The 27284-nt window shown below is 36.9% G+C and overlaps 5 protein-coding genes across 13 annotated transcripts; 4 read left to right on the forward strand and 1 right to left on the reverse strand.

The window, feature by feature from the left end:
- The first annotated feature begins 1529 nt into the window (after positions 1-1529).
- LOC103857652 (indole-3-acetic acid-induced protein ARG7) lies at positions 1530-3580 on the forward strand. The gene has a single exon (XM_033287721.1). It carries the CDS (start codon positions 1894-1896, stop codon positions 2266-2268), a length of 375 nt encoding a protein of 124 aa, XP_033143612.1. The 5' UTR covers positions 1530-1893; the 3' UTR covers positions 2269-3580.
- Positions 3581-4855: 1275 nt separating this feature from the next.
- On the forward strand, positions 4856-10141 carry LOC103857653 (probable LRR receptor-like serine/threonine-protein kinase At1g67720). Of its 5 annotated transcripts, none has more exons than XM_009134866.3 (15): positions 4856-5061; positions 5158-5239; positions 5425-5956; positions 6513-7021; positions 7100-7232; positions 7308-7379; positions 7459-7527; positions 7610-7681; positions 7768-7833; positions 7903-8066; positions 8148-8519; positions 8602-8670; positions 8755-8941; positions 9018-9153; positions 9562-10141. In XM_009134866.3, the coding sequence occupies exons 2-15, from the start codon at positions 5161-5163 to the stop codon at positions 9886-9888; spliced, it is 2787 nt and encodes a 928-aa protein (XP_009133114.1). In that variant the 5' UTR covers positions 4856-5061; positions 5158-5160; the 3' UTR covers positions 9889-10141. The 5 variants fall into 5 exon arrangements, with proteins under 5 accessions (XP_009133114.1, XP_009133113.1, XP_033143606.1 ...); XM_009134865.3 differs by having other exon boundaries at positions 4876-5047; positions 5142-5239; XM_033287714.1 differs by having other exon boundaries at positions 4933-5061; positions 5142-5239.
- Positions 10142-10629: 488 nt separating this feature from the next.
- Positions 10630-13063, forward strand: LOC103857654 (nuclear transcription factor Y subunit B-8). Its single transcript, XM_009134867.3, has 7 exons — positions 10630-10849; positions 10931-11151; positions 11908-12037; positions 12190-12195; positions 12283-12357; positions 12436-12492; positions 12823-13063. Exons 2-7 carry the CDS (start codon positions 10931-10933, stop codon positions 12859-12861), a joined length of 528 nt encoding a protein of 175 aa, XP_009133115.1. The 5' UTR covers positions 10630-10849; the 3' UTR covers positions 12862-13063.
- Positions 13064-13338: 275 nt separating this feature from the next.
- On the reverse strand, positions 13339-17683 carry LOC103857655 (interactor of constitutive active ROPs 2, chloroplastic). 5 transcript variants are annotated; one of them, XM_033287720.1, is made up of 4 exons: positions 16259-17683; positions 15466-15537; positions 15121-15295; positions 13339-14882 (listed from the first exon to the last, which is right to left on the reverse strand). In XM_033287720.1, the coding sequence occupies exons 2-4, from the start codon at positions 15483-15485 to the stop codon at positions 13497-13499; spliced, it is 1581 nt and encodes a 526-aa protein (XP_033143611.1). In that variant the 5' UTR covers positions 15486-15537; positions 16259-17683; the 3' UTR covers positions 13339-13496. The 5 variants fall into 5 exon arrangements, with proteins under 5 accessions (XP_033143611.1, XP_033143610.1, XP_033143609.1 ...); XM_033287719.1 differs by having other exon boundaries at positions 15121-15301; positions 16259-17681; XM_033287718.1 differs by having other exon boundaries at positions 13339-14888; positions 15121-15301; positions 15466-15523; positions 16259-17672.
- A 7737-nt stretch (positions 17684-25420) lies between these two features.
- Positions 25421-27085, forward strand: LOC103857657 (cell number regulator 8). The gene is made up of 3 exons (XM_009134869.3): positions 25421-25816; positions 26137-26339; positions 26651-27085. The coding sequence occupies exons 1-3, from the start codon at positions 25531-25533 to the stop codon at positions 26885-26887; spliced, it is 726 nt and encodes a 241-aa protein (XP_009133117.1). The 5' UTR covers positions 25421-25530; the 3' UTR covers positions 26888-27085.
- The last annotated feature ends 199 nt before the right edge of the window (positions 27086-27284 follow it).

Consider the following 27284-nt stretch of genomic DNA (forward strand, 5'->3'; position numbering starts at 1 on the left):
CAAATCGCTAAAAATATGAATCATAAATTTGTAACCTTAGAAAATTAAAGTTAATAAGAGAAAAAAATATTAAGTTAACACATGATATTTTTCATGGTTTTGAGTTCAGTATTTCTAACCCAGCATATAAACAAAAATGTTATCCTTTATTATAAGCTGATAAATTTAAATAAAATTATATATTTTATAGTGTTTTATATATATTCTCGTCCTAATAAAAAAGGTTTAGATCTTTTTCAATTAGTAAATCTAAATTCCAAACCATGTACTCTAAACTTAGAAGGCAATTTCAACATGTTCTATGGCCCGGTATTCTTTTTCTATCTTCCAGGAAAAGGGAGAAGTACTGTATATATAACATCATAAGAGTTGCACATGCTTGCATTAAATTAAAGGCAGAAGTATCCAGCTTAGTTTCACAATAGCAGTCGTTGTTACTGAATTTGACAGACTCAAACCAACTTCAAAACTCACACACAACACAAACAATACAGAGAATCTGAGAGAGACATTTTGGAAGAGAAATGGTGTAACAATGAGGTTCTCTTACTCACTTAGAAGGAAACATATTTGTGAGTTCTTAGGGGGATGAACCCTAATCAATGATACTCTCTTTCTCTCTTATTATGGACCCTCCAATATTGACACTTCTCCATCTATGTAACCTCCCAGGAGACAATAACCATTTCATCATCTCTATCTCTATCTTGTGAACTACATTCGTCCCCGTCTACTTGTACGGTGCTTTTTTGATCGATTAAAACTCACATGTAAATGCTAACTTACCTTATCATACAGATTCATAATCAGAGTTTATATTTGTCATCAAAGGCTGATCATAGCAACATTATTGCATGGTTCTATAGTCAGTACGTGAACCAGATTCTTCCCAAGCTGTTTTTACAGAGCGCTTTTTTACCGGTATGTAAATTTTTTTGCCAAGTCGGATCAGCAGATACAGCAACTGCTGCCAAGTATAATGCTGATCACATTTAGCAACATCATTGCAGAGTTCTGTAGTACTCCATGTAGACAAGTCAAGAAGTGATCTGATTCTAGAGCCAAGCATTTCTGCAGATCAAGCTGATGCATGAATCATAAACCAGGGTCAACTTTTGATACATGACTATGGTTAGAATAGATTAATATACATACTTTACATAAAAAGTTTTGTTGATTTTTCATTTAAGTATTAGTTTTGAAGTTTTACTTTTTATATTCGATTTTAAGCAGTGTCTTTTTTCTTTTAAGTTGTATTCCTACATAAAAATTTCAAATGATTAAAAGAAAATTAACCTTAATTTCCAAGAGAGCTTAGAGTTAAGAGAAAACTTAGCATAGATCTTTAGTCTAATTCTTGCGGAACACATGTTCCCATCAACTTTCTCCACGAAGATTTAGACCCATCCCTGGACTCCTTCCTTCAGATCTTATCTCCTCTCTATCTCTGCTCTTATTCACTTATTGTCTTGTGGAGTAGTCTTAATCCCCCCCCACCACCCCCCCCCCCCCCCCCACCCCGCCCCCCCCAAATGAAGTTCAAGAACTCTGACAGCAATTTGAACTAAGCAAAAAAGTGTAGAGCAGTTTTTTATTGCACATCTATCTAACTATAGAGTGTGTGTTCGTACAATTTCGTATGAAAATGCAACTTTATGAGCAAAAATGATTGAATAATAGTACTGTATCATTTTAAAGTTGCCCATATCTCACCCCTTTTGGCTACCTGTCATCTTCAAACATTTAATGAGGAGCTCTGATAACTCTACCTCATATATATATATAAACCCATTCTTCACCTTGTACTCTCATCCAAAGATACATCCTCTCATCACAACATTCTATCTATCTTATCTATAACTTATTATATATCAATCTTCTCCTCCTACTAAAATGAAGAGCAAGTTCATCAAGTCCTGCGAAAAGAAACTGAAAATGATGACATGCAAAGTCATACCCCCTTGTACGTTTTGCAAGACATGCTGCCAAAGAATTTGCTGGGCGTTCAAGAAGAAAGCTGAGGTGATACCAAAGGATGTCCCCAAGGGACACTTGGTTGTCTATGTAGGTGAGGAGTCCAGGAGGTTTGTGATAAAGATCAGCTTGCTTACACACCCACTCTTCAAGGCATTGCTGGATCAAGCACAGGATGCTTACGGTTTCAGTGCTGACTCCAGACTATGGATTCCATGCGATGTGAGTACCTTCCTCCATGTTGTCCGTTGCGCTGGTGCTCCACGGCGTCAGAACAAGTGCATGTGTATCTAGGAAGGTTCTTGCACAGGGAACTCGAGACATTCATTGATTTATCCGGGCCCACGTTTCCCAAGAGAATGTTGGTTAATGCTAAGCTATTGCACTACACTAAGAATGTAAAACTTTTTGTATTGAATGTCAATAATTCAGCTGGGAGAAAATGTTATTAGCTAAATGGCAAGCAATAAACTCATTTAAAGTTATGTATCATGTATCACACTTCTCCATCTCCAATGATACACATGAAGCCACTAATGCCAGAGCTTGTTACTCAATGGAACACATAAAAACATGAAAAGTGACTGAAGAAACATACAAGAGAGAAAGCACATAACAGTTCCACCTTCCCACACATCTCAAGACAAAGGCCGAGCCATCTTGAGAGCATTGTATTGCTCCGGGAACACGTTTGCAAAACATATGGCAGATTCGGGCACGGGCATGAATGGAGATGAAAATCAACGTCTATCTAATCTATTAAATCTGAAGTACAAAATTTTATTTACCTAATTTTAAGTGATTTCTTACATCTTTTTCACTCATTTTTAAAGTAATGTTAACCACTTAATTTATTATATTTTCCAACTAATTCGACAATATTTATTACAGATATATAAAATAAAACTTACATATTTTAAGTGTTTTATTACATTTTTTACATATTTTTTTCACTCTTTCTAATTACTTCATTAATTAAACTTACCATAATAATTTGATAAAATTTAATTTTACGTGTTAACAATAACAATTTCACAAGTTTAAATGAAACTGATTCATTTATGAAATAATTCAACCGGTTAATATTTTTTTTATTTGCGGAATCAGTTAGACATGGGTATCAATGTACTTTGTTGGATATTATAAATTTTCGGATTGAGTTCGGACTCGGATTCTTCCGGGTCCGAATAAAAATTTATGAACCTAAAAATATCCAAATAACTTATATTTTTAGGAATATCATCAAATAATTTATAAAAAAGGTAAAAATTAACACATGCACGCCAACATTACTTACCTAATTTTAAGTGATTTTTTACATCTTTTTCATAAATCAAGTCCATAATAGAAACCACCAAGTTTACATAAAGAGATGGTTTAGCTTTTTTTTTCAATGAGATGGTTTAGTTTTTGTCGGAGTGCAGTGTTTGCCTCTTAACAATTTAGTACAGATGATCCAAATGGAGAGAAAATACAAATAGAATTTTAACTGAATAAAATAATAACAATACTTCGAATACAATTAGAGTTTGAAACGTACTTAAACGAAGAGAAGATTCTAACGCCTATTGGGAAAGGCAAAAGAAACATACTCCATTTTAGTAATGCAAGAGACAGAGTGCTCATTGGCCGATGCGACAATGGTTTAGGAAGTCGATAAAACAGTTAAACACTCATATCTCAAGTTTGTCTAATCTTCCTAAACCCTATGATGCCATCTTCTCAATGTTTGACGGTTGCTGGAGTATTTAAAAAAAACAATATATTTTACCTTTTAATTGATCCAGGAATTTTATTGGCGTTTTCGAAAATAAAAATATTTTAGCCTTTTTACAATTTTCAACAGAGTAGCTTGACCAAAATAAAGTAAAAAACAAGTTCAACTATATCCGAACAAAAACTGACTATCTGTATAATTAAGATATTGATCACATCATGCTTAGGAAGGATTAATTAAATTCTGGTGTTTAACCCTAATTGATATATCTAAATTTCTTATTCAAACCTTTTTCAAATCTATCTACAAGATCATACAACTTGAAGTCTTGAACATATCCATGCTCTGTTTTAATCTATCTACAAAAAAATTTTACCACTTATTTGCCAAAAATTTATAACATTGATTGATGAATTTGAATTTGTCAATTTCTTAATATGAGGATGATAGGAGTACATTTTGTCTACATTATTGTTAATTAGAAAAGGACTACAATATTTCACTCAAGTTATACCTTACATTTTGTTATGTTAAAACATTATGGAAAACACTGAATTTCAAGTTTTCTAAATTTCAAACATTATAAAACCATAGAACATGTATGTGGGAGACTTATTTTGGGAAGGCTGTCACGTGTGTCCCACTCGTTTGAGTCACTAGGGTCGATTAGTTAACGATCAACTTTTCTATTTGATGTCGATAAAGAGAATAATTAATGTTGTTTATTTCCTTCTTCTTATTGGGATACCAAAAATACTTCGACGTATACGGTTCAAAACAAAAACCTATCTTTGTATCTGTGACAAAATAAAGTCAAGTATCTTGATCAAAATAAAAATAAAGAATAAAGTCAAGAATATACCGAATAAAAACTGAATTTCTGTCATTAATCAGATTCATGTTTAGCGTATGATATATCAGAATCACGTAGTTTTAGAATATTTATCGTTTTTATCAGTTACAAAATAATCATTTTCACTTAAATAAACATGTAGATAGATGACTATAAAAATTCGTTTAAATATCCGGAAATACGAGACGACACCGTTTTGGTAGAAACAGCAGTGGATTGAGAATCCTCTACGTTATGGAAAGTTGGACCACACATGATCTGGACCATTAAATTAAATGTAAAGCCATAAGAACCGTTAGATGTCAAGAACTCGAAGCCAGTAGAGTCCAGGCGAAGATGGACCCCATATTCCACCTTTAACACCTTTCTCTCTCTCCCTCCACTGCTGTGTAAAAGCTGCTCACATAAGAAAAGCAAACACTTAACGAGGAAGAAACAAACCCACCTCTTCCACGCTGTTTTTACTTGTGTTAATCAGATCTCTCTCTAGAGTTTTAAGACAAGTACTTAACTTTAGGTTCTGTTTCTGGGAATTTCTATTTATTCCCTAACTTTTCTGAGATCACATTCACTTTTTTTTGTAAAACTGCTGAACAGTGTTATGTCCGAGCAGGAGATGATGAGAGTCTCACTGCTTTTGTCGTGTCTGCTAGCTTCAACTTGTCTCTTCACTTCCTCATCTGCTCAATCCGCAGGTAATTGTCTGTTTTTGAGTACTCTCTGATGTTTTCTTAGTAAGGTTTCTCGTTTATTTTGAAAATCTTGCCTTTCGTTAGTTCCCTGAGTTGAGATTTGAGAAAAAAAATGGAATCTTTGTGGGAATTGAAATTGATTCCAACATAAAAACTCAAACTTTTGTTATTGTTGATGATGAGGGCAGGTTTTGTGAGCTTGGATTGTGGAGGTACAGAGCCATTCACCGATGAACTGGGACTTAACTGGACACCTGATGATCACCATCTCTTCGGAGCAACCGCTAATATATCTTCACTCAACGAAACAAAGACTCAGTACACCACTCTGAGACACTTCCCTGCTGACTCAAGAAAATACTGCTACACCCTCAACGTCACGAGCAGGAACCGTTACCTCGTGAGAGCCACTTTCCTTTACGGTAACTTCGACAGCAACAATGTGTATCCCAAATTCGATATCTCCCTTGGAGCAACTCACTGGACGACCATTGTTATCTCCGAAGCCGCCACCGTTGAAACGGCGGAGCTTGTGTTTCTGGCTTCTAGTCCTAGTGTTAGTGTTTGTTTGTCCAATGCCACGACGGGACAGCCGTTTATATCCACACTTGAGCTTAGACAGTTGAATGGCTCAATGTATCTCACTGAGTTTGAAGATAAGTTTCATCTCAGTGTCTCCGCACGGATAAACTTCGGTGCAGAAACTGAAGATCCTGTGAGGTTAGTCTGTTCCCTAAGATAGATGTTTTAGGAAAAAAATATTTCAGTAAAATTGAAAACTTCAAGAAAATTGAAAAAATTACTATAGTTTTATTGGAAATGATTTTATTTCAGTAAATGTTTTATGTTTTTTATGAAAAAAATTGAAAACTTCAAGAAAATTAATTAAGTTTATTGAATTACTATAGTTATTGGAAATTGATCATTGCAAAAAATGATACATTTATAATACTGATTTAATGTGTTTTCTTAATACTCACTCACACACATATTAATAAAATCATTAAACTTTCTATCAAACATTTGGATTGAAAATCTATCAAACATTTAATGTGTTTTTGTTAATTAATGAGCTGAAAGATAAGGATAAAAGTGGAAAATCCATCAAACATTTGGATTGAAAATATAAAACACATTTATAATGGAACAAATTTTGAAGTGTAGAACAACATTTAAAATGAAATGGAGGGAGTATATCATATGTGAAAGGAGGTAATAGTTCATAATCTGCTTCTTGAGTCCACATTGTGTTGAGAGAATAAGTTGTTGATCGCAGGTATCCGGATGATCCCTATGACAGAATATGGGAATCAGATTTGCTAAAGAAAGCTAACTACCTCGTCGATGTTGCTGCTGGTACCATGAGAGTGTCAACCACATCGCCTATAGACAACGGTGCGGTGATGGACAAACCGCCGCAGAAGGTGATGCAGACGGCTGTGGTGGGTACCAACGGGTCCTTAACTTACAGGATGAATCTCGAAGGCTTCCCTGGTAACGGTCGGGCGTTCACATACTTCGCCGAGATAGAGGATTTGGCTGAAGACGAGTCGAGGAAGTTCAGGTTGATTCTGCCTGATCATCCTGAGTACAGCAAATCTATTGTTGACGTCAAGGAGAACACTCAGAGAGCGTACAAGGTTTACGAGCCTGGCTATGTAAACATAACCCTTCCTTATGTGCTCAACTTCCGTTTCGCTAAAACGGCTGATTCTTCGAGAGGACCTATTCTGAATGCTATGGAGATTAGTAAGTACCTGGAGAAGAGTGGTGGTTCTGTTGATGGTGAGTTTTTTGCGTTTTTGTTTGTTGGTTTTGTGTTACGTGTTGTGGGTCTCTAAGTATGGTTGTTTGTGTTTGCAGCAAGTGTTATGGCTGATTTGGCATCTCTATATTCTTCAACTGTGTGGGGTCAAGAAGGTGGTGACCCATGTTTACCGTCACCGTGGTCGTGGGTGACTTGCAGTTCTGATCCACAGCCAAGAGTTGTTGCTGTGTAAGTAGCTTTGTTTGAAGCATGAGCATCTTGTGGTTTGTTATTTTTAACTTTGACTGTTGTTGATTACTTCAGCAAGCTGTCTGAAATGAACTTGACTGGAGATATACCTTCTGAACTGACGCAGTTGACTGGTTTGGTTGAATTGTAAGTTTACTTCATCTCTTAGACTTTTCTATCTTTGGGAACATACATTATTGATGTTGCAACTTCTTGTCTATGGCAGAATGCTTGATGGGAACTCTTTGACTGGTTCAATACCGGACTTCTCTCGGTGTCTGAACTTGAAGATAATGTAAAGAACACTCTCTTTAGGACCAAAGTTGTCTCTTAGTTTTGTATAAATGTTGATGAACTAAAATGTTTTGATGTGGCAGTCACCTGGAGAACAACCGACTAACAGGGAAGATCCCTTCCTCGTTGGCTAAACTCCCAAATCTGACTGAACTGTAAGCTACTTATTGCTATATTATTAACGCATATGGCAAGACATGGTTGTGTAATCTACATCAGCTAACCTGCATGATGGCTGCAGGTACTTGCAGAACAATTTGTTAACGGGGAAAATACCATCAAGCCTGACCAAGAACGTGATCTCTAAGTAAGTCTTTAGCATGAATAGTTCCTAGCTAGATCAGTACACTCATGTCTTCTTCTTGTAATCTTGCAGCTTCACTGGGAACTTTAATCTTAAAGAAAGTGGAGATAAAGGGAGGAAGTTAGGTGTCATCATTGGTGCATCAGTTGGTGCTATTGTTCTGTTAATCGTCACCATCATCTCACTCATGTGCATGTGCAAATTGAAGGAGGATAATAAGATGAGGAAAACTTCAGGTATCTGTTTACTCTTTGTGTTCAATGATTCTTAGGTTTGGTTTAATGTTACTCACCTTCTTCGTTTTTGGTTGCTTTTAGCTGAGTTAACAACTCGTCCCACGCATGTTCAAAGAGCGTCATCTACCTTGAGTGAAGCTCATGGAGACGCTGCACATTGCTTCACACTCTACGAGATCGAGGAAGCCACAAACAAGTTTGAGAAGAGGATTGGGTCAGGAGGTTTTGGAATTGTGTACTATGGTTTAACAAAAGAGGGGAAAGAGATTGCAGTGAAGGTTCTTGGGAATAACTCGTACCAGGGAAAGAGAGAGTTCGCTAACGAGGTTACATTACTCTCAAGGATACATCATAGAAACCTTGTGCAGTTTCTTGGTTACTGCCAAGAAGAGGGAAGAAACATGCTCGTCTATGAGTTCATGCACAACGGGACTTTGAAGGAGCATCTTTACGGTAAAAACATATCCTTCTTACTCTTTATTTGCTGCAACCATTTTGCTTTTAACGTTATGTGAACAAGCGTTTTCTTGTTCAGGTGTGGTACCACGAGACAGGAGAATCAGCTGGATCAAACGGCTTGAGATAGCTGAAGATGCAGCACGAGGTTCTTGCGAAACCTTATTACAAAACAAAACATAAAGAGTTCTTGATCTCTCTGAGTATCTGATTTTGAATGTGTTTGTTGTAGGGATCGAGTATCTTCACACAGGGTGTGTTCCAGCGATCATACACAGGGATCTCAAGACGAGTAACATCCTACTTGATAAACACATGAGAGCAAAGGTTTCGGATTTCGGGTTGTCCAAACTCGCGGTTGATGGAACATCACATGTCTCCAGCATTGTCCGTGGCACAGTTGGATATCTAGACCCTGAGTAAGCTATAGACGCATAACTAACGAACTACATCACATATCTTTAACTTTGACACTAACATAATGTTGTTATTTAGGTACTATATCTCGCAGCAGTTAACGGAGAAGAGTGACGTATACAGCTTCGGAGTCATTCTTCTTGAGCTTATATCAGGACAAGAAGCCATATCTAATGAAAACTTCGGTGCCAACTGCAGGAACATAGTCCAATGGGTTAGTTTTCATCTTCTAGTTTTCTTGCATTCAGGTTTTTGGTTTTTGGTTTGTTGAGTTCTAATATATAAAGGATTTGGACTTATACACTTAGGCATGGGTATTTTCGGGTATTGGTTTGGTTCGATTTAGTTTGGTTTTCGGTTTTTTTCGGTTCAAGAAATATAGGATCCGTGTGAAATTTGGTTTGGTTATTTCAGTTTTCGGTTACAAAGTTGGGAACCGGCTAATATCAATAATTTCGGGTCCAATTCACTTCCGGTTTTTTGGTTAATTTGAGTTTAAAAAATCTGATACTATAATTTAAAGTTGAAAGTTAAGAAAAAATGGTATCAGAGTTTGTTCGTTTATTGGTCTAGAAAGAGTTTATTATCGGTCTTAAAGTGGATTCGGTTTGGTTTTGTGTAGGCTAAGATGCATATAGACAACGGAGACATACGAGGGATCATAGATCCAGCACTAGCGGAAGATGACTACAGTCTCCAGTCAATGTGGAAGATTGCAGAGAAGGCGTTGCTGTGTGTGAAGCCTCACGGGAACATGAGACCGTCGATGTCGGAGGTGCAGAAGGATATACAAGACGCGATAAGGATGGAGAAGGAAGCTTTGGTTGGAAGAGGAGGGATATCGGATGAGTTTTCAAGAAGCTCGGCGCATTCGTCGTCGTTCAACATGGGAATGCGTGATAACTATGTGTCTATTGATGAGTCTGTCTTGACGCCAACAGCTCGGTAGGAGAGGATTCGGGTTTTGTATAGAATGCATGATGCTTGCAATCATCACTCATGTGCTATCACGTTGTTTAGTCTTTTTCTTTTTAATTGTTTTTTTTTTTAGTTTTTGAGGGTAACACTATGGTTTTGGAGACTCGAGCTTACAAGAAATGCTTCGAGCTGTTTTTTTTCTTAATTACTTCTTGACGATTTATTTGGGGTTGTGAAATATATTAATGTTATTATATTCCACGTTTTAAGTTTTAACTCGATAATTATTTCTCGTTCTTTTTGTTTTATGTTATTGGAAAATTTTGAATTCCGTGAATCTTATATTGTCATTTTTTATAATACAGTTTACTAGTTTTAATTGAGATGAACTTTTGAAATATGGTAGTGTTAGAGATCTTTTCTACTGTCATCCTTCCCGACCAGTTTATGATTTGTATAGCCAGCAACAAAGGAATATAATTTAATCCATCCACAATATCATGAATTTCTCTTAGATAGTGCTAACTAAGTACCACTTTTATGTTAAAAATGATTTTACTTTGGTTATAACAAAAGTTGTTAAAACGTTTTGTTATTTAATGCTTCTCAGTGCAAACCAAAATAACACTATTCTTTCTTTTTAAATAACAAAAAAAAAACAGACAAAAGTATTACATGATTAAATAGTAACCTAAAAAGATTAGGAGAACACGTGGCATGAGAGGATTTGGTAGAATATGAACCAGCGAGGAAAAGAAGAGAAAGGTGGAATATTAAATAATAAAGAAAAAAACGAACGGTGGTGATAAAAAGAGAGAAAAGTCAAAAAACCTAATTATCTCAAATCGCAGAGGTTCTCTATCTCTCTTCTTTCTCAAGCGTCCGATCAAATCTCTCCCTTCTCCCGATCTCTCTTCCCAGCATCCTTTCCTTCATCCTCCAATCAACACCTCTCTATTTCACTCCCGCCCTTTTTTCGAATTCTTCTTCTGGTAACTAAATTCAAACCATCTCCTCTCCTCTCTCTTCTTCTCCATTTTTTTGTTTGTTTAATTTTGTTTGTTTTGTGTTAGATGGCGGAGTCGCAGGCCAAGAGTCCCGGAGGCGGTGAGAGCGGCGGAGACCAGAGCCCCAGGTCGTCGTCGCACGTCCGCGAGCAAGACAGGTTTCTTCCGATTGCGAACATAAGCCGTATAATGAAAAGAGGACTCCCTGCTAATGGGAAGATCGCTAAGGACGCCAAGGAGATTGTCCAGGAGTGCGTCTCCGAGTTCATCAGCTTCATCACCAGCGAGTAATGCCTCCCTTCTTCCTTCCTTTTTTTTTTTGTTTTTTCGAGGTTTCTTATCGAACATGGAGCTTTAGGTTCGAATGTTACGAACCGACCCGTCCTACACTATAGTTAACACAGTAACAAAAATTTCTATATATATTATAGAAAAAAAGATCAAAATAGCATTAAATCAAGTTTTTGTTCTCAAACTAGCATTCAAGGCCAAAAGTCACAAAAATAGCACTCAAGGGTGGGGTTTAGGGTTTATAATTTAGGGTTTAGGGTTTAGAGTTTAGGTTTTAGGATTTAGAGTTGAGAAGTGAGGTTTTGGGGATAAGATTTCAAATTTTGAAAAATAAAAAAATTTAAATTTTTCAAAAGATAAAATGCTATTTTGGTCATTTTAGTTTTTGAGTGCTATTTTTGTGATATAAACTTAGAAATGTGCTATTTTGGAGATTTGCCCTATATTATATATCTATACGTTTTTATAACGGTTAAAACCACACCGTAGTTAAACCGCCGGTTCCACACCGCTCAAACCGCAGTTACTATTGGGAGCTTTAGATTTGTCAAAAAGCATTAAACTTTATGGTGATTTTTAAGTTCACTTGTGTAGTTAGTTACTTTGGGGTTGATTGAAAAGTTAAGGTCTTTTTGGTAATTAATTACTTGACTGTTTCTTCTTGTTGTGCTTCTTTGTTTGGCTTTAGGGTTAAGGTTCTGTTTGTGTGTAGGGTCTTGTTTTACTGAAAAAAACGTTTGTTTGATGAGCAGAGCGAGTGATAAGTGTCAAAGAGAGAAACGGAAGACCATCAATGGAGATGATTTGCTTTGGGCTATGGCCACTTTAGGTTTTGAAGACTACATCGATCCCCTCAAGGTTTACCTCACTCGATATAGAGAGGTAATCTTCTTGTTTTCTCTTCCCACTCACTTACCTACTTATCTTTATTGTCTACTTAGTTATGCTGTTTCATGAAGAGGGTCTTTGGATTTCACTCACTTACTCTGTTTTTCCCTTTTCTTTTTCTACGACATGAACTTGGAACATTACAGATGGAGGTCAGTGGTTCTTCTCATCTTTATTCCCAATACTATTATCAAATTATTGATTCTTCACTGCTCATCTCCTCTTGGATATATCGACAGGGTGACACAAAGGGATCAGCAAAAGGTGGGGATGCAAATGCAAAGAAAGATGGCCAATCAAGCCAAAATGGCCAGGTACACTTGCGCGTTTCCTCTGTTTCCCTTTAGTTAAGACTCATTTTAGTCTCTGACATGACGGAGTTTGTTTACCAGTTCTCGCAGCTTGCTCACCAAGGCTCTTTCCCGCAAGGTCCTTACGGCAGCTCTCAAGTAACTTTTCCTCTCCTCTCCTCTCTTTCACACACATAACGATACACACCCTTCTCTTCTTTCTTCTTGTTCACTTAGTATATCCCGCTTCGTTACTTACTCATAAGATCCTTAAGTTCCTCTGTATCCATAGCTTAAACAGAATCTCAAAACCTTAAAGATCCAATTATCATTTTCCAGCTAGTTAGAGTGTTTGTGCATACATAATGTTATTTTGTGTGATTAGGCCTCTACAGAACTGAAAACCATGTAAAGCATTTTTTGTGATATATACCTGAAAACAAAAACTATGAAGTAAATATCACATATGACTTTGGTATGTAAATGTAGGGTCAGCATATGATGGTTCCAATGCCGGGCACAGACTAGTATGATGGTGTTCCCACGCGGCTCGTCTGTATATTATTGTGTGTTGTTGTTGTTGTAAAAGGATGCGTTTTTGCTATGCATAACTGTAACAATAATCATCTCATTGTTTGTTTGTTTTTTCCTTTGGATTTGTTCTGAACAAGTCAAGGTATTCTTATTTATATTTGGTTTGTGGATCATGCATATTTATATTCATGCAAAACTAGAGTCTTAAAGGCTATTACTCTGTTAATGAATCAACAACTGCTACTAGGACCAAAGTCTTGAAAGTCCCAAGCCACAAGTTCTCACAAATTTTTAAGCAATGGCCAATCCTGTTTCAAGGGGTCCCAGGCTGATTGTCTCAGAATCTAGCAGAGTGGTGAATCAAAATCACCTGCAACATATTATATTATAAATAAGGTATTAGGTTAAGACAAGATCGACAAGTGCTGTATAGCTTTGATTTGCACTTGCTGTCTGGTTCCTAAAATATAGTTTGGGAACAACAAAGTTGAGATTCATAAACATAAAACATTGATCAGAGTTTGAGCTTAGTCAATATGAAAAAGAAGTGAACATAGTTCGCACCAACAACAACAACAAAGCTTACAACAATAAAGACAACAATGGTAGTTCTTTTCATAAATCAGTTATCACTTCTGGCTCTTCTTCAGTAGCACACCAAACTTCTTAAGCATACTCCCATTCTTCTTCTTCGGCGAAGACAAATCATCATCAGTTTCATCCATATAAGGAGACATTCTCACGTTCCTCCTCAACGGACTCTCCAGCGACCCCGTTCTCTCCACGTACTTCCCATTACCGTTCTTGTTACCATCAGAGATCATAGTAGCTGCTGCTTCTGCAGCTTTCCTCCACTGATCACACTGAACCTTGAGTCTCCTTAGCTCACCTTCTAGCTCCGTGTTACTGACTTGAGCAGCCCCTAGCTCTTCCATCGCTTTCTCACCTCTCTTCACACTCTTGTCCGCTTCCTCCTTCAGACTCTCAACCCTCTCTAAGGCCTTGTTCTTCTCGCTCCGCATCTTCTCCATCTCGCTTCTTAGACTCTCGTTTTGGGACATTACACTCTGCAGCTCCATCTCCTTCTCCATCAGATCAGTTTCCACCTTCTTGAGTTCGCTTGTAACCCCACGCCCTTCTGTTTCTTTGACTTTCAAGTTGAGTAACTCGTTTTCATCAGCTAGTATCCTCAGCTTAGCTTCCTTATCCATCAATCTCTCATGCAAAGCCTCTCTTTCACCTTTGGCTCCCTTCAGTTCTTCCCCTAACTCAGCCTCTCTTTCATAAGCACTTCTTATCTGCAACGTGCTTTGCACATACTCTTCTTGGTACCTTCTCTCAGTCACTTCCACCGCAGATTTCAGGTGGCTAATCTCATCCCTCGCAACGTTTATCTCTTCTTTGAGCTCTTCCACTGACGATGAGTCTTCCTCGAGCTGTCTCACGAGCTTCTCTAGCGACTTCACCTCGGATTTGGACTGCTCTAGCTCGGTTGTAAGAGCGTTACAAGCTTCAGACACCTTCATCCCGTCTGAACGCAACATCTCGAGCGTCAAGTTAGCTATCTCTAACTGCTTTTCGGTTGATGAAACAATCTCGTGAGCTCTAGCTTCTCCTTCCTTTGCGTCATACAGTTCCACTCTGAGTTCCTCAACAAGAGACAGCATCCTCAAGTTCTCAAGGGACTCAGATTCAGACAGCTGTGCTTTCAGTTTCTGGACTTCGCTCATTGCAGAAGCTAGAGCGGTGGAGTCCATGGCGTGCTGTCTCTGCATTGCTTCGAGTTCGGACTGCCATGTTTTGTCTCGTTCTTGAGAGAGTTTGCGGAGCTCGTCGATTCTTGAGTCCTCGGAGGCGTTGATCTCCATTAGCTGGTGCTTTGTCTCGTTTGCTTCGTCTTGAGCTTCTTTCTTTGAAGCTTCTGAAGCGCTTAGCTGTTCCTTTGCCTTCTTTAGCTCCTCTTGCAGCTGAGATATCTGAGATGCTACTTTGGGTGTTCGCCCTGTCCGTTTCTTCTGAATCTTGCATTACAAAAGAAACAGAAAATACAAACAACTCAACTACACAACCGTGCATAGTTGCTGTTACATAGACAAACTTAAAACATCTAAGAGTACTTAGCAGCACGAAGATTTGAGCCATATGCTCTCCACAACACAAACTAGTTCTTGTGAGACATAGAAAATTGAGACCTGTATGCATCAAAGAGTATAGGCAATGATCAAGAAAAGCGATGTGCAAAGCTGCTAGTACCTCATTTACAGGGGTTCTTGGAGAACAGCGATCAGCAACTACTTTTGGGCTCTGAGCTTTTGGTGTCCTGATTTTTGGGTTGGGAGATGAAACTGGGTTAGTTTCTGTGGTTTTGAGCTTACGAGCAGTTTTAGTAGATGCTGTAGGAGACTTCTTCTGAGGCACTTCCAAAGATCTAGGCGTATTATAGTCACAACAAAAGCATAAGCAAACAAACAAAAGATACAAGAACCACTAAAACACCCCAAGAACCATTGAAACCAACATTTAAACGGATATTAACTCCAAAGACCCTAAGAGAAACATCAGCAGAGAAAAGCTTTAGACGAGAGTAAAGATTATCACCTCGGTTTTGGAGACTGCATTGCTTTGACACTCTCTTTTGGATATAGTCAAATACCTCCTGTGAAGAAAAACCTGGTAAAAGGAACATGAAGACAAAACTGTTTTGTGTGAGAAAGAAGCAAGAAGCACACACACAAATCTATATTATAAGATAATTTACAAGCACATACAACAAACTCAACAGAAGTAGAAAGCTTAAGCAAGTATACAAGAAAGGGAAAAAGAATCCCTAACAAACTACACAAATACATTAGCTTCAATGAGACTCCATTTGAAACTAACTACCACTACCACCAAACCAATACAACAAGACAAACATTTAAAGAAACTGTTCACAGTCAAGAGAAAGGAGATGTTTCCACCTAATCACATAGATAAGCCGCAATTACAAGCAAAGAAAGTACATTTATATTCCACTTTAGATTTTTTTTTTTTTTTTTAGTTCTCAAGTCATCTGTTTTGTCTTCAAATTTTGGAATCTTTCGTGGGAGAAAATAACAATTATTGTCATTTTCTCAGAAAACAAATTTGAAAAACAACAGAAACCATTTGCTTTTTCTTTACCTGGAAAGTATTATAAAAATATTTTTCGCTGAAGAGAGTAAACATGATAATTAACATAAACCCTCAGAGATTTATAGTTTCAGCAGCATAATAATTGCATAAATCAACTGATTAAGCACACATAAATATAAGGAAAATATTAGGATTTTTCAAACACACCAAAGAGAAAAACCTATTTGAAAACTAATTGAAAGAAGAGAAAGAAGTAGTGGTGTTCCATGTTCTTCACCTGCAAACAAAACTGTGGCTTTTAGCTGCTTCCTCTTCTGGTCTGAACTGCTTGAAGAACAGAGAGAGAGAGATCGGAGATGCCAGGAAATGGAAAGATTCGCACAAACAAACTTCCAAGAGACTTTGTTATTCAGACAAAATGAGCTTCTGACATCATCTTCTTCCTCTTCCTCTCTCTTTGTCCCTAGTGTTGTTCTCTCGCTGGACTCTCTACTCGTTTACCCAAGTCTCTTTCTCTTTCCAGTGAACTGTTACAATTAAACTCCAGAAAGAGAAAGAGAGAAGAAAAATAGAGTTCTATGAAATTATTATTTTACCCCTTCAATACCTTTTGTTTTATTTACCCAGTTCTCTTTCCGATCTTGAATGATTTAAGTTGTCTAGAAGTACACGTAAGAACGTTACATTAATGTTAGGTTATGGATAATTAAGGTTTAGTATAAATCGAAATAGTTCTGTTATGAAACGTGGTTGAGACTTTTGAGAAAACCGTAAAATGTAGAACTATTATTAATTTAATATGTTATGGAGATAAATCATTTTTTTTTTGAACAAATGGAGATAAATCATTTAAAAGTGATTTCATATATCCAGTAATTGAAAAGTTAGGAATACCTTATATACACACATGTATATAAACAAAAAATAATGTAAATGTATTTAACCTATCAGGTTTATTGGTAATTCTTAATGACGAAAATTTATTATATACCACTTTTTTTTGAAACACTGAAAATGTAATATATACATGCAACAAAAATCACGGGTTAATGTTCTTTTACTACTATTAAAGTAGGAAATTGTATTATTTTTTAGGGTTAGAAAAAATTGGGAATGTAAATGGAAGAATTCGTTATTTCCTACATTTCAGTTTAATTATCGTTGTAATATAAAATTTTTGTTTTAAAATAAGTGTAGTTTTATAATTTTAATGCAAAATTTGTTAACAATTTCTATTGATTGAAATATGGTTAGATGTATAGATAATAATATTTTTATTTTAGAAATATACGATACTAAATATATTTTTTAATTTGTGTGCATAAACCTAAACCGACAATTAAAATAAAACGGAGGTAATATAACTTAAACAATTTTTTATGACTAATTCAAATGATTTAAGTAAATGTTGATGATTGTAGATGTTCTAACTAGTTTAAACAGCTTGATACCTATCTGATTATCAAACATAGGAAAAAAAATGCCACAATTTTCAAAGAAAAAGGCATGTTTACTACAGTATCAAAGAAACTTTTAGAACAGTTTTTTAAACTTTTTTTAACTAGCCATTTAATAGTTTTTCATTAATTGATGAACTTTAACAATTGTTAGAATCACCTAATTACAAAAGAACTAAAACACGATTAACAAAAAGTTCAATAGAAATTTGTTATTGCTTTGTCTAAAGGCCGACAAGGCGTTATATAGTACTGTATACCAATACAAGGTTGTCAGAAAGATACTACCAATACAAGGTTGTCGGAATTAAGATGCAAATATTTAAAGAGTCATTTACACTCATAGTCACTTTTTGAGTTTTAATTACATCCTAAGACAGTTTGAACTACTGAGATAGTTTATTCATGGTTGTTTACCTTGTTACCCCCAACTTACTTTTACTCACCAGCTTTTCGACAGCACCTTTCTATTTATTTACGGCTAGAAAATAAACATAAATTATATTATTTTTAATGTTTATCTCTTTCTTCCTCAAAGATCAAAATCTTATTTGCACAGTTCTCCAGTAATGACAAGAAGCATGTTCTTCATACCCTACTACAAACCAACTGTAAGAATAGACGCTTCCACACAACACGAATTTAAACTCATCGCCCCCGAGATGAACTGATCGAATCCATGGTTCTGCCGGCACGGGCCAGCCGGATAAACGGTAAAAGTTGCTAATAACAGCACCGTCTCATGCCAATATCCAAATTAACGAAGAAATTGAGACCAACCAACTCTACCGCGTACACCAGCTCCACCTTCTACCATGTATGCTATCTTCCCTACCGCTTTTCAGCTTCCCATCAATTAGACAGCTTGCTTATGGCGTTTAGGAGAAATTCACATGATTTCGGTTTGAATTTAGGATTGGAAATTTTGATTAAGTTTAAAGAATGTTCTTTTTGGTCTTACTTCAGTTCAGCTTTTGTCTCTTTTTTTATCTATGATCTCACAGGCGTAAAGCTGTATGTGTTCTCTTACCATGGCTTCATGACTCTTAAAACTCACTACGATGAGCTGTATGTCCTACTAAGCTTGTTTGGTTTGTTGCTTGTTTTGTTGTGCTCTTGTTGTGCATGGTTTGTGTATATTGCTAGGAGGTCATTCATATATATATGTAATGTCAGTCTGATCCACGTGTCCATGTTTACACACAATTAGCGCTATCCAAATGTACATTAGTTTAAGTGTACATGGTTTACAAAATATCTACATGTACATCTTACTACAAAAATGTCACTGGCGACGTAGAGATTTACAAATCCATTGCTCGCTTTAACCAATTTTCAATATAAATATGGTCAAAAAGTATTCATATGTACGCAAATGCGTGTGAGGTTTTCTCTGTTTCAACGGTTAAGCTCTGAAAACAATCTATTTTATACGTTTCGTCTACATGGATAAGTGGTCTCGATGTGGATTTGTGCATACATTATTGATTGGATAAATGAATAGTGTACATAGGTCTTCATATCCACGTGTACAGTATTATCATGTACATTGTAGATTTGTATAAATGAGTAGTGTACATAGGTCTCATCATCCACGTGTACACTATTCGAACTTACATTGGAGATTATATAAATGAAAAGCAGTTTGTACATCTCCAGTTTCATAACCAAGTTTCAAATAAAAACCAAATACAATAGCACTTGTGGTACAACAGTTCCCAATATGCACGATTCCCCACCTGCCTCATAACTCCTCTCATTCAGATCTTAGGTGGGCTATGAATAACACCAATACACATCTTAGGTCGGAGCCCGCTGCTGCTGCTCATGAAAGGATGTGGTGGAGGTGAAGGAGGTTGCTATGGTGGAGATGGAGGCTATGAGGTGGTAGTGACGTCATAACATGATCTGACGGCGGTGTTGCGTTTTGTTGCCGCCATTGTTGTCCATCATAAGGACCTCTAGCCGAGAAACAGAAGAACATTCCAAAACTTAAAATGGGACTCTTCAAAACTGCAGAATCACCCCCCCCCCCCCCCCCCCCCCCCAAATTGCAACTTCCTAACAAGCTTATACCAATCAAGTCACGCATATCACCTATGGCGCAACGAATTCTTGAATAAACATTAGCACCATATGAGAAGGGAAACAAAAATGTAAGCATTTACTTACACTAGCTGTTCCATGGAGATCGGCTTCACTAGCTTCTTTACGTTTAGCTAACATTTTTCACCAACTCTGATATGTGGAACAATATCCATAACAAACAGATGAAACTACAGGGTCAACTTCAAAAAATTAAAAGATACATATTTTTCTTTAATTCATAGCAAAATTAAAAACCATAACAGAGATTTAATAAAACAGGGGAAGTGGCACTGACGGCTTTTTCTCGCAAATCAAAAGTAACCTTAGACGTTCAGATGGAATTAACGAGGCGGAAGAAAACATTCAGAGTCGTGCTGATTTTGTATAGCTCGACGGCTACATCCTGAGATGGATCCCAACAAGACAGACGTCTCTGCTTTCTCCCACGATTGGCAATCGGAAATTGAGAGCCAGCTTCGAGATCTTGGAAACACATCCTCTTCTCTTTTGAATCTCTATCTCTTGGGGGAACAAAAACGACAAAGATCTGTCAGATTTTGGTATTGTTAAAGTCTCCCAAATTTATTGTTAGTTAAAATTGTTAAAAAAAAAAGAGTTTTTGTTCATAAAAAAATAAAAAATAAAAATTGAACAAAATATTTATCTTATGGTGGTGAAGGGCAGTCGTGGAAATTCACTCTTGATTTTGTTAAGGGAAGAGAGAGAAAAGTGTCTCTGTAATTGAAACTGTCATATTGTGTTATTATTAACTAGAAAACTGACCCTCTATGTAATATTTTCATATTTAAATACATTTGACCATTAAACACTGACACTGAAAGAATACAATTCTCAGAAAGATACTCCTCGTGCCATATGGAAAGACCCACCTAGACCTCAAGTAGCCACACTTATTTAGCTCGACTTCAGAAACTAACGCGAGCCTCATCAAAAAACAGGGAAATCGGCTAATTCCTACGTCAACACAATCCAGCGGTCCCGATCAGTACATAAACACATAAACTGTGCAAATACATACATGAACACGTAGTTAATTCAAATATCATACACGAACTAATAAAATTCGGTTTTTGCATACATTGACCAATTATCTGTTAGTCAAACGTAACAGAATCTGGACTGTCCGTTATATACCGCTTACGTGGCTTTTTACGTTTTTAAATAAAAAATAAATTAACAAAAAAAATAAAAGATGGTCAGAGGGGGGATTCGAACCCCCGTTTGAGAATTATCCATCACAAGATGAAACCATTGTGCCAGACCCGACCTATTGTTTTAAGTCCCAATTGTTTCCCATTTATACAGATATTTCAGTCATATATTTTTTTTTCCTTTCCATGTTTGACTTATCATCCAAATTATTTCAAAACAAATTCAAATACTTTTTTGTTCTGTTTTTCCTTTTGTTGTGAAAGAAATCATTTTTATATATTTGAAAAAATAAGATAAAATAATATATATTATTAAAAAGGATTACGTACATTAGATTTGTCTTCTACCTTTATTATCTTTTTGTGAATCTCTATTTTTAAAGATAATATTTACTTTTAATAATCAACCCGATAAACGAAAATTCAAATGTCAATTACAATCTTATATTGAACAAAACAAAACTAATTCAAATATTGCACGTCTAATTTCGTTCAACTACCACACCGGCGCGTTCCGCTAAACCGATCCATAATCCTTAGTAATATCAATTCCCTTTTTGAACTAGTTCGTTCTCTTGTTGAAATCTCTAATTTGCTCTTATTTAAATTTTGAGTAAACTTTTTTCCAGTTTCCAGTAATTATAAGAGAGCTTTAGAAACATAAGTGTTTGCAAATAAACTCAAATTCAAACAAGAGGAAATTAGAAATTTCAACAAGAGAACGATATGTATATCTCTGTCTCACAAACACATAGTAAATGTAGAAACAACTTCAATGTATGTAACACCTTTTTAATAATATATATTATTATTTTATTTTTTCGAATATATAAAAAGGTTATTTCTTCCACAAAAAAAACAAAAAAAATATTTGAATATTTTTTTCATTTTGTTTGGATGATTAGTTTCTTTTCTGAACAATTTGGATGATAAAGTCAACCACAAAAAAAGAAGTATGTGAATGAAATATCCATTAGGTATAAATTGGAAACAATCGGGCCTATAACAATAAGTTTACTTTGGCACAATGGTTTAGCATATGATGGAATATTGCTCAGACCCAAGTTCGATTCCCCCTCTAACTTTTTTTAAATTTTTTTTATTAATTTATTTATTATTTAAAAACGTAAAAAAGCCACGTAAGCAGTATATAACGGACATCTCAAATTCTGTTACGTTTGACTAACGGATATTTGGTCAATGTATGCAAAAACCGAATTTTGTTAGTTCGTGTATGAGATTTGAATTAACTACGTGTTCATGTATGTATTTGCACAGCTTATGTGTTTATGTACTGATCGGGACCGATGGACACTGTTGATGTATGAATTAGCCGTTTTCCCTAAAAAAAACAGGTACGGTGAGAGCCACATTTTGCTGTCTACCTTCCAAACCTACAACACGGACCGAAAATTAACTCACCGATGTGAGTCAAGCGATCCAACAGCAGTGATGGGATGATCAATCTTCACACGAGTCTCCCATGAAGAACTGTCACTCCAATAACCCAAAGGAGCTCCGAGTAAACCGCAACGGGCTAACACCCAGAACCGGAGCTAGCTCCTCAGAGCCTCACAATGTATGGCTGGTTAGTTGCTAACGCTAATATTATGAGTCACTCACAGTACAAGCCCCTATAGTTTTCTATTTATCTTTTTAATTGTTTGAATAAATCAAGGTTTAGAAATGCCTTTCTCTGTATACTTTAGTATATATTAACTCCCATCCTCTATACCTTTTTTGCCAAAAAGATGCACCTAATCCCTCCTATAGGTTAACGCCTACACACATTAAAATAAAACTTTTAAATCAGTCAAATTAAATTCAAGAAATAGATACTCAAATCATACAACAAAGCCAACTCCACGATAAATTATCCAACGAATGAGAAGAAGTCGACCGCATAATATCAAACTGTTAAGTTAAGATAGACTATCACTGACCCAACAAGCACATATAACAGCCACTGAAAAAAGGTAAGAAAAAAAAGTTGAATCGGACTCCTAAAAACCGAAAAATTAGATTGGAAGAAAGATAAACATCGATTAACTCATTTTTGTTTATTTTTTATGATTTAGTTTTTAATTTGTGTATACTTTGGTGAAGTAGTACTCACATATGTTAATAGGTTAGGTATAGTAGTTTGGGACTCCATGCACTACTGTGTTTCTCTTGTCGGGGATCCTATGAATTCCCAGTTGCCACCGCAATAGGTAACCGAGAGTTAAATGCAACCAGCCTTTTTATTATACTCTATGGTCATAGTGTATGTAATTTGATTTATGACATTGATATCCCCAAATTTTGGTCGGTCCATGAACTGTTATTCCATGTGCACATGCTGTTTTGACGCTATTGACCTTGCTTGACAGTCCATATCTTAGGCTAGATAATCTAATGACCACAATATATGGCGCTATTATAGATAACCGATGATTATGGGCTAATTACATGCGACTATAATTATGTCAGTTAAAACAACTGATTTTAAATATCTTTGTTGTGTGTGAAATAGTACTATAGTATAGATGACTGAACTCAGTGAACTCGGACACGAATATGATCGGTTTTTGTGACAGAACTCTCCGTACAAAAAAACAAGAAAACAATTTTCAAGAACACATTGAAATTGCATTGAAAAATTTAAAATGATTTGTTTTATAACAAAAGAATATCAAAATTACATTTTCTTTAAAATAGCACTATCTTTTTTTATAAAAAAAAATTGCCTTAAGATGTTTGTTAACTTAAACATGAGGCAGATGGAGTTCAAGTTCGCGAAAACCTATAAACGCGACGGAGACACAAGAACCATCTTCACCTAAAGCGACTTGCATCATGGGTCAAGCGAGGATAAACCGGTCAAATAAACCCAAACCGGAAGCTAATCGGTCCGCCAAAGATGCAACGGAAAACCACCAACGTCCGAGACGGTTTGCGTGGAACCCAAGAGTGATATTAGCATTTGATATTATAACCCAAGAGTTTCGAGAGGTGCCATTTCCTGATGAGGAACGTCCAAATAGTGTCGTTGGGAGTCTCAACGGGCGTCTCTGTGTTTTCAATACATCATACGATTTGCGTGATGATTTTTGGGTGATGAATGAGTACGGTGTAGCAAGTTCGTGGACCAGAATCCGGATCAGCTTGTTGTACAGGTTGATGAAATCGGGACCAAGAACAGTGAGGAGGTTCTTCTGGCGCTTGATAAATATATGGTGTTGTACAATTTTGAGACCCATGCATGGAGGAAACTGGAACTTCATGGGGTAGACCTCACTCAGGGGTTCGATGTCAATACGTACGTAGAGAGCCTCGTATCGCCTAACTCGTATGGTCTTGACAACCGAAGAAAGCACTTTGATTTTAAGTTAATATAAACCTTGCAAAAAAAATTATTATTATATATATACGCAATTTTTTATAGACATCTAGAATCTCATTGATCATATGAATCTATGCCAACATCTTGCTCTAATGTGAGAAATACTCTCAAGGCATTCACCAATTCTAAGTGATCTTATTTATTGAGTACCTGACAGATTCAAGTTCGTGAAACTGTCAGTGGAGACTGTTTTTGACGACTCGCCCAAGATATTAGGAGTTTGTCCCCAGTTTACTCCCAATGAAAACATGTTTATCTTTGTTTTGTCTCTTTTTCCATAAAATTCTGTTGTTGTCTTGATTAGGCTCACGTTAGTCTCTTCTACTGTATATACTCATATACAGTAGGTCAAATCCATACTAACGTATCTTCACAAAAACTCCAGCATCCCTTTGTAAAGAGAGACAATTGTAAATTCTTTTTATTTTTCCCACGAGATTAAGTTCCTCATGGACCTTTAGATAGGGCGAGATCTTAATGGGCTTAAACATATTTCTTAAATCATAAAAGATAATAATACTCACGAAGGTGTGGAGAGAGAGAAAGAGAAACTGAGAGATTTCCGGCCGACGGCGAGGTTCTCTGAGCCACCGTCGGTTCGGTTGTGGAGTTTTTTCTTTTGTTTTTAGCATCTGGCTTTTGTTCGGGGTCTGTTGATCTACCTAGGTTTCGGCGACGCACCTCTTTATGGTGGTCGTCCGACTTGTTTCTCGGAAGGGATGGCTTTTTCAGCACCTTCTTCGCCGGCTTTGGGTACCGGGAGACGATGGCTCTTTCAGCACCGCCATCGTCGGCTTCTGCTTCCGGGAAACGGTGGCTTCCGCAGCATCGCTGGCGCCAGCTTTCGTTTTAGTTTTTTTTTTTTTTCCTCATTTAGATCTACGAGTTTGAGCTTATTTGGTTTTCGCTTCTCGATCTGAATCTGTTGCCGCTTATATGTCGGAGATGATGAATCGATTGTAGGCTTTAATATCTGTTGGTAATTCGTAGATCCGTCTGTTTGGTTTGAAGTTTATGCGTTTGGTGGATTCGAGTATCTCGAAGGTCTGGTTGAATGGTTTAGTTCTGGATTCGACTTTGCTGTCGACGGTGACCGATGAGTCGTCGTGACGCTGTCGCTGGTACCGGAGAAAGAAAGAAGGCGTATGGCTTCGCGTGGAGAACGGCACCTAGCCTACTAGGGTTTCGGTTGGTTTTTTGGGCCTCGAACCCAGTTTATTTTACTAGGTTGTATGCCTCTGTTTTTGGGCTTCGGATTGTTGTAAGGTTTGGGCTTTGCCCATTTTGGATTTAATCCTATTAATAAACTTCAGTTGGAAAAAAAAAAACTCACGAAGGTGTCTTTTGACCATTTCTAATTCAAATTACTTCACGCGTAGAACGGGACGCGTAATAAGAGTCTATTTTCTCTTCTTCTCTTTCAGATCTAAAAGGTTTCTTGCTAAATATGGCGGGAGAAAACAACAACCGCGAAGCTCGACGAGGCGACGACCATGAGGAATCGAGTCCTCTCTTGCAAGTGAACGACACCAAGATCAACTCGAAAGTGGACACAAAGACGGCGCCGATCGTGCCTCCTCCCGCGGCGGAGGAATACGGCTGGACGGCGGATGGATTGCCGGTGAGCGACGGCAGCGTGATCGGCGAGCCGATCGGGAGAAACCAGTGGAACTCCGGTCTGTTCTCCTGTTTCGGCCGGAACGATGAATTCTGCAGCAGCGATCTCGAAGTTTGTGAGTGTTTTCTTGTCTGCTTTCTATAATTAGGGTTTTGAAATTGGGGGAATTTTGAAATCGATTGAAATTGGAATTAGTCTGATTGTAATTTGTTGAAAGAGTTAATCTTTTGAAATGGGTCGATCGAAATTGATTGGAATTGGAAATGATCTGATTGTGATTTATTGAAAGAGTCAATTTTTAGATCGTGCAGCTTAAATATGGGTCTTGAAGGTTAAGCTTAATAGGCAATCGAGAGAAGAAACCTCAAGATGAGATGTTATGTGGCTTTGATGAAACTTTTAGTGATGATGATGGTAATGGCTTTCTTTTGTTAGGTCTTCTTGGAAGTGTGGCTCCTTGTGTGCTTTATGGAACTAATGCAGAGAGGCTTGGGTCTGCTCCTGGAACGTTTTCGAACCACTGCTTGACATATTCAGGATTGTACTTTATTGGTAACTCTTTGTTTGGCTGGAACTGTCTTGCTCCATGGTTTTCTTATTCCAGCCGTTCTGCCATTCGCCGCAAGTTTAACCTTGAGGTATTTTTTACTCTTTTTTCTTTCATTTGGAAACAGACAAGTGAATTTGAGAGAAAAAAAAGGTTGTCCTTTGATTGCTTGGATGATGACGAGTAGGGACTTAGCCCCAAGAGATTGTAGTTTGTGTACCATCGTCGCCTGGTTTCGTCAGAGGCCTTCTAGTGGCTCTAGTTATAAAGGGCTGTCTATTAGCCTTTAGGATAGTCTCATTTTGCATCCTTTTTTGTTTTGTCTTCCCATTATCGTTTCTTATAATGAGAAATTGCATCTCCTGAACCTATCTTTTGTTTTCTTTTTTGGGTAAAAAACAGGGAAGCTTTGAGGCGATGAACAGGTCGTGTGGCTGCTGCGGAAGCTGCATTGAGGACGAGATGCAAAGGGAGCATATGGAGACGACTTGTGACTTTGTCACACACGTCCTTTGCCATACATGTGCCCTTTGTCAAGAAGGCCGTGAGCTCCGCAGGAAGGTTCTTCACCCTGGTTTCAATGCTCAGTCTACCGTGGTGGTGCTCCCACCAAGTGAACAAACCATGGGCCGTAAGTGAGTCCAGTGGTCAGAATAGCACTTGTTACATACATAAACAAGTGTCTTTCTGTGGAACACGAACTATCGTGTGCTTACTTTTTTGAATAAAATCCTTCTACGTCTGTAATTTGTCGCGTGTAAAGATCTTTTCTTCTACGCATTCAAACATATGTATATCTTTATTGTTAATGGTATGTAATATTCATTTGTTTCACAACTCGTAAGGTGTTAACATAGGGGTAACCGGATTAGTTTAACGTAACCGAGTTTCGAGCAAAGCTTTTAAATCGAGGAAACACATTTTACTCTATAAATTAATAAAATTGGGATTATAAAATTTTATTAATTTAGAGTTCTTAATTTACAAAAAGTCATTTTTTATATTTCTCTACTTTTAGAGTATATAGATGTGACTT

Source organism: Brassica rapa, chromosome A03 (genome assembly GCF_000309985.2).
Source record: "Brassica rapa cultivar Chiifu-401-42 chromosome A03, CAAS_Brap_v3.01, whole genome shotgun sequence".
Lineage (NCBI taxonomy): Eukaryota > Viridiplantae > Streptophyta > Magnoliopsida > Brassicales > Brassicaceae > Brassica > Brassica rapa.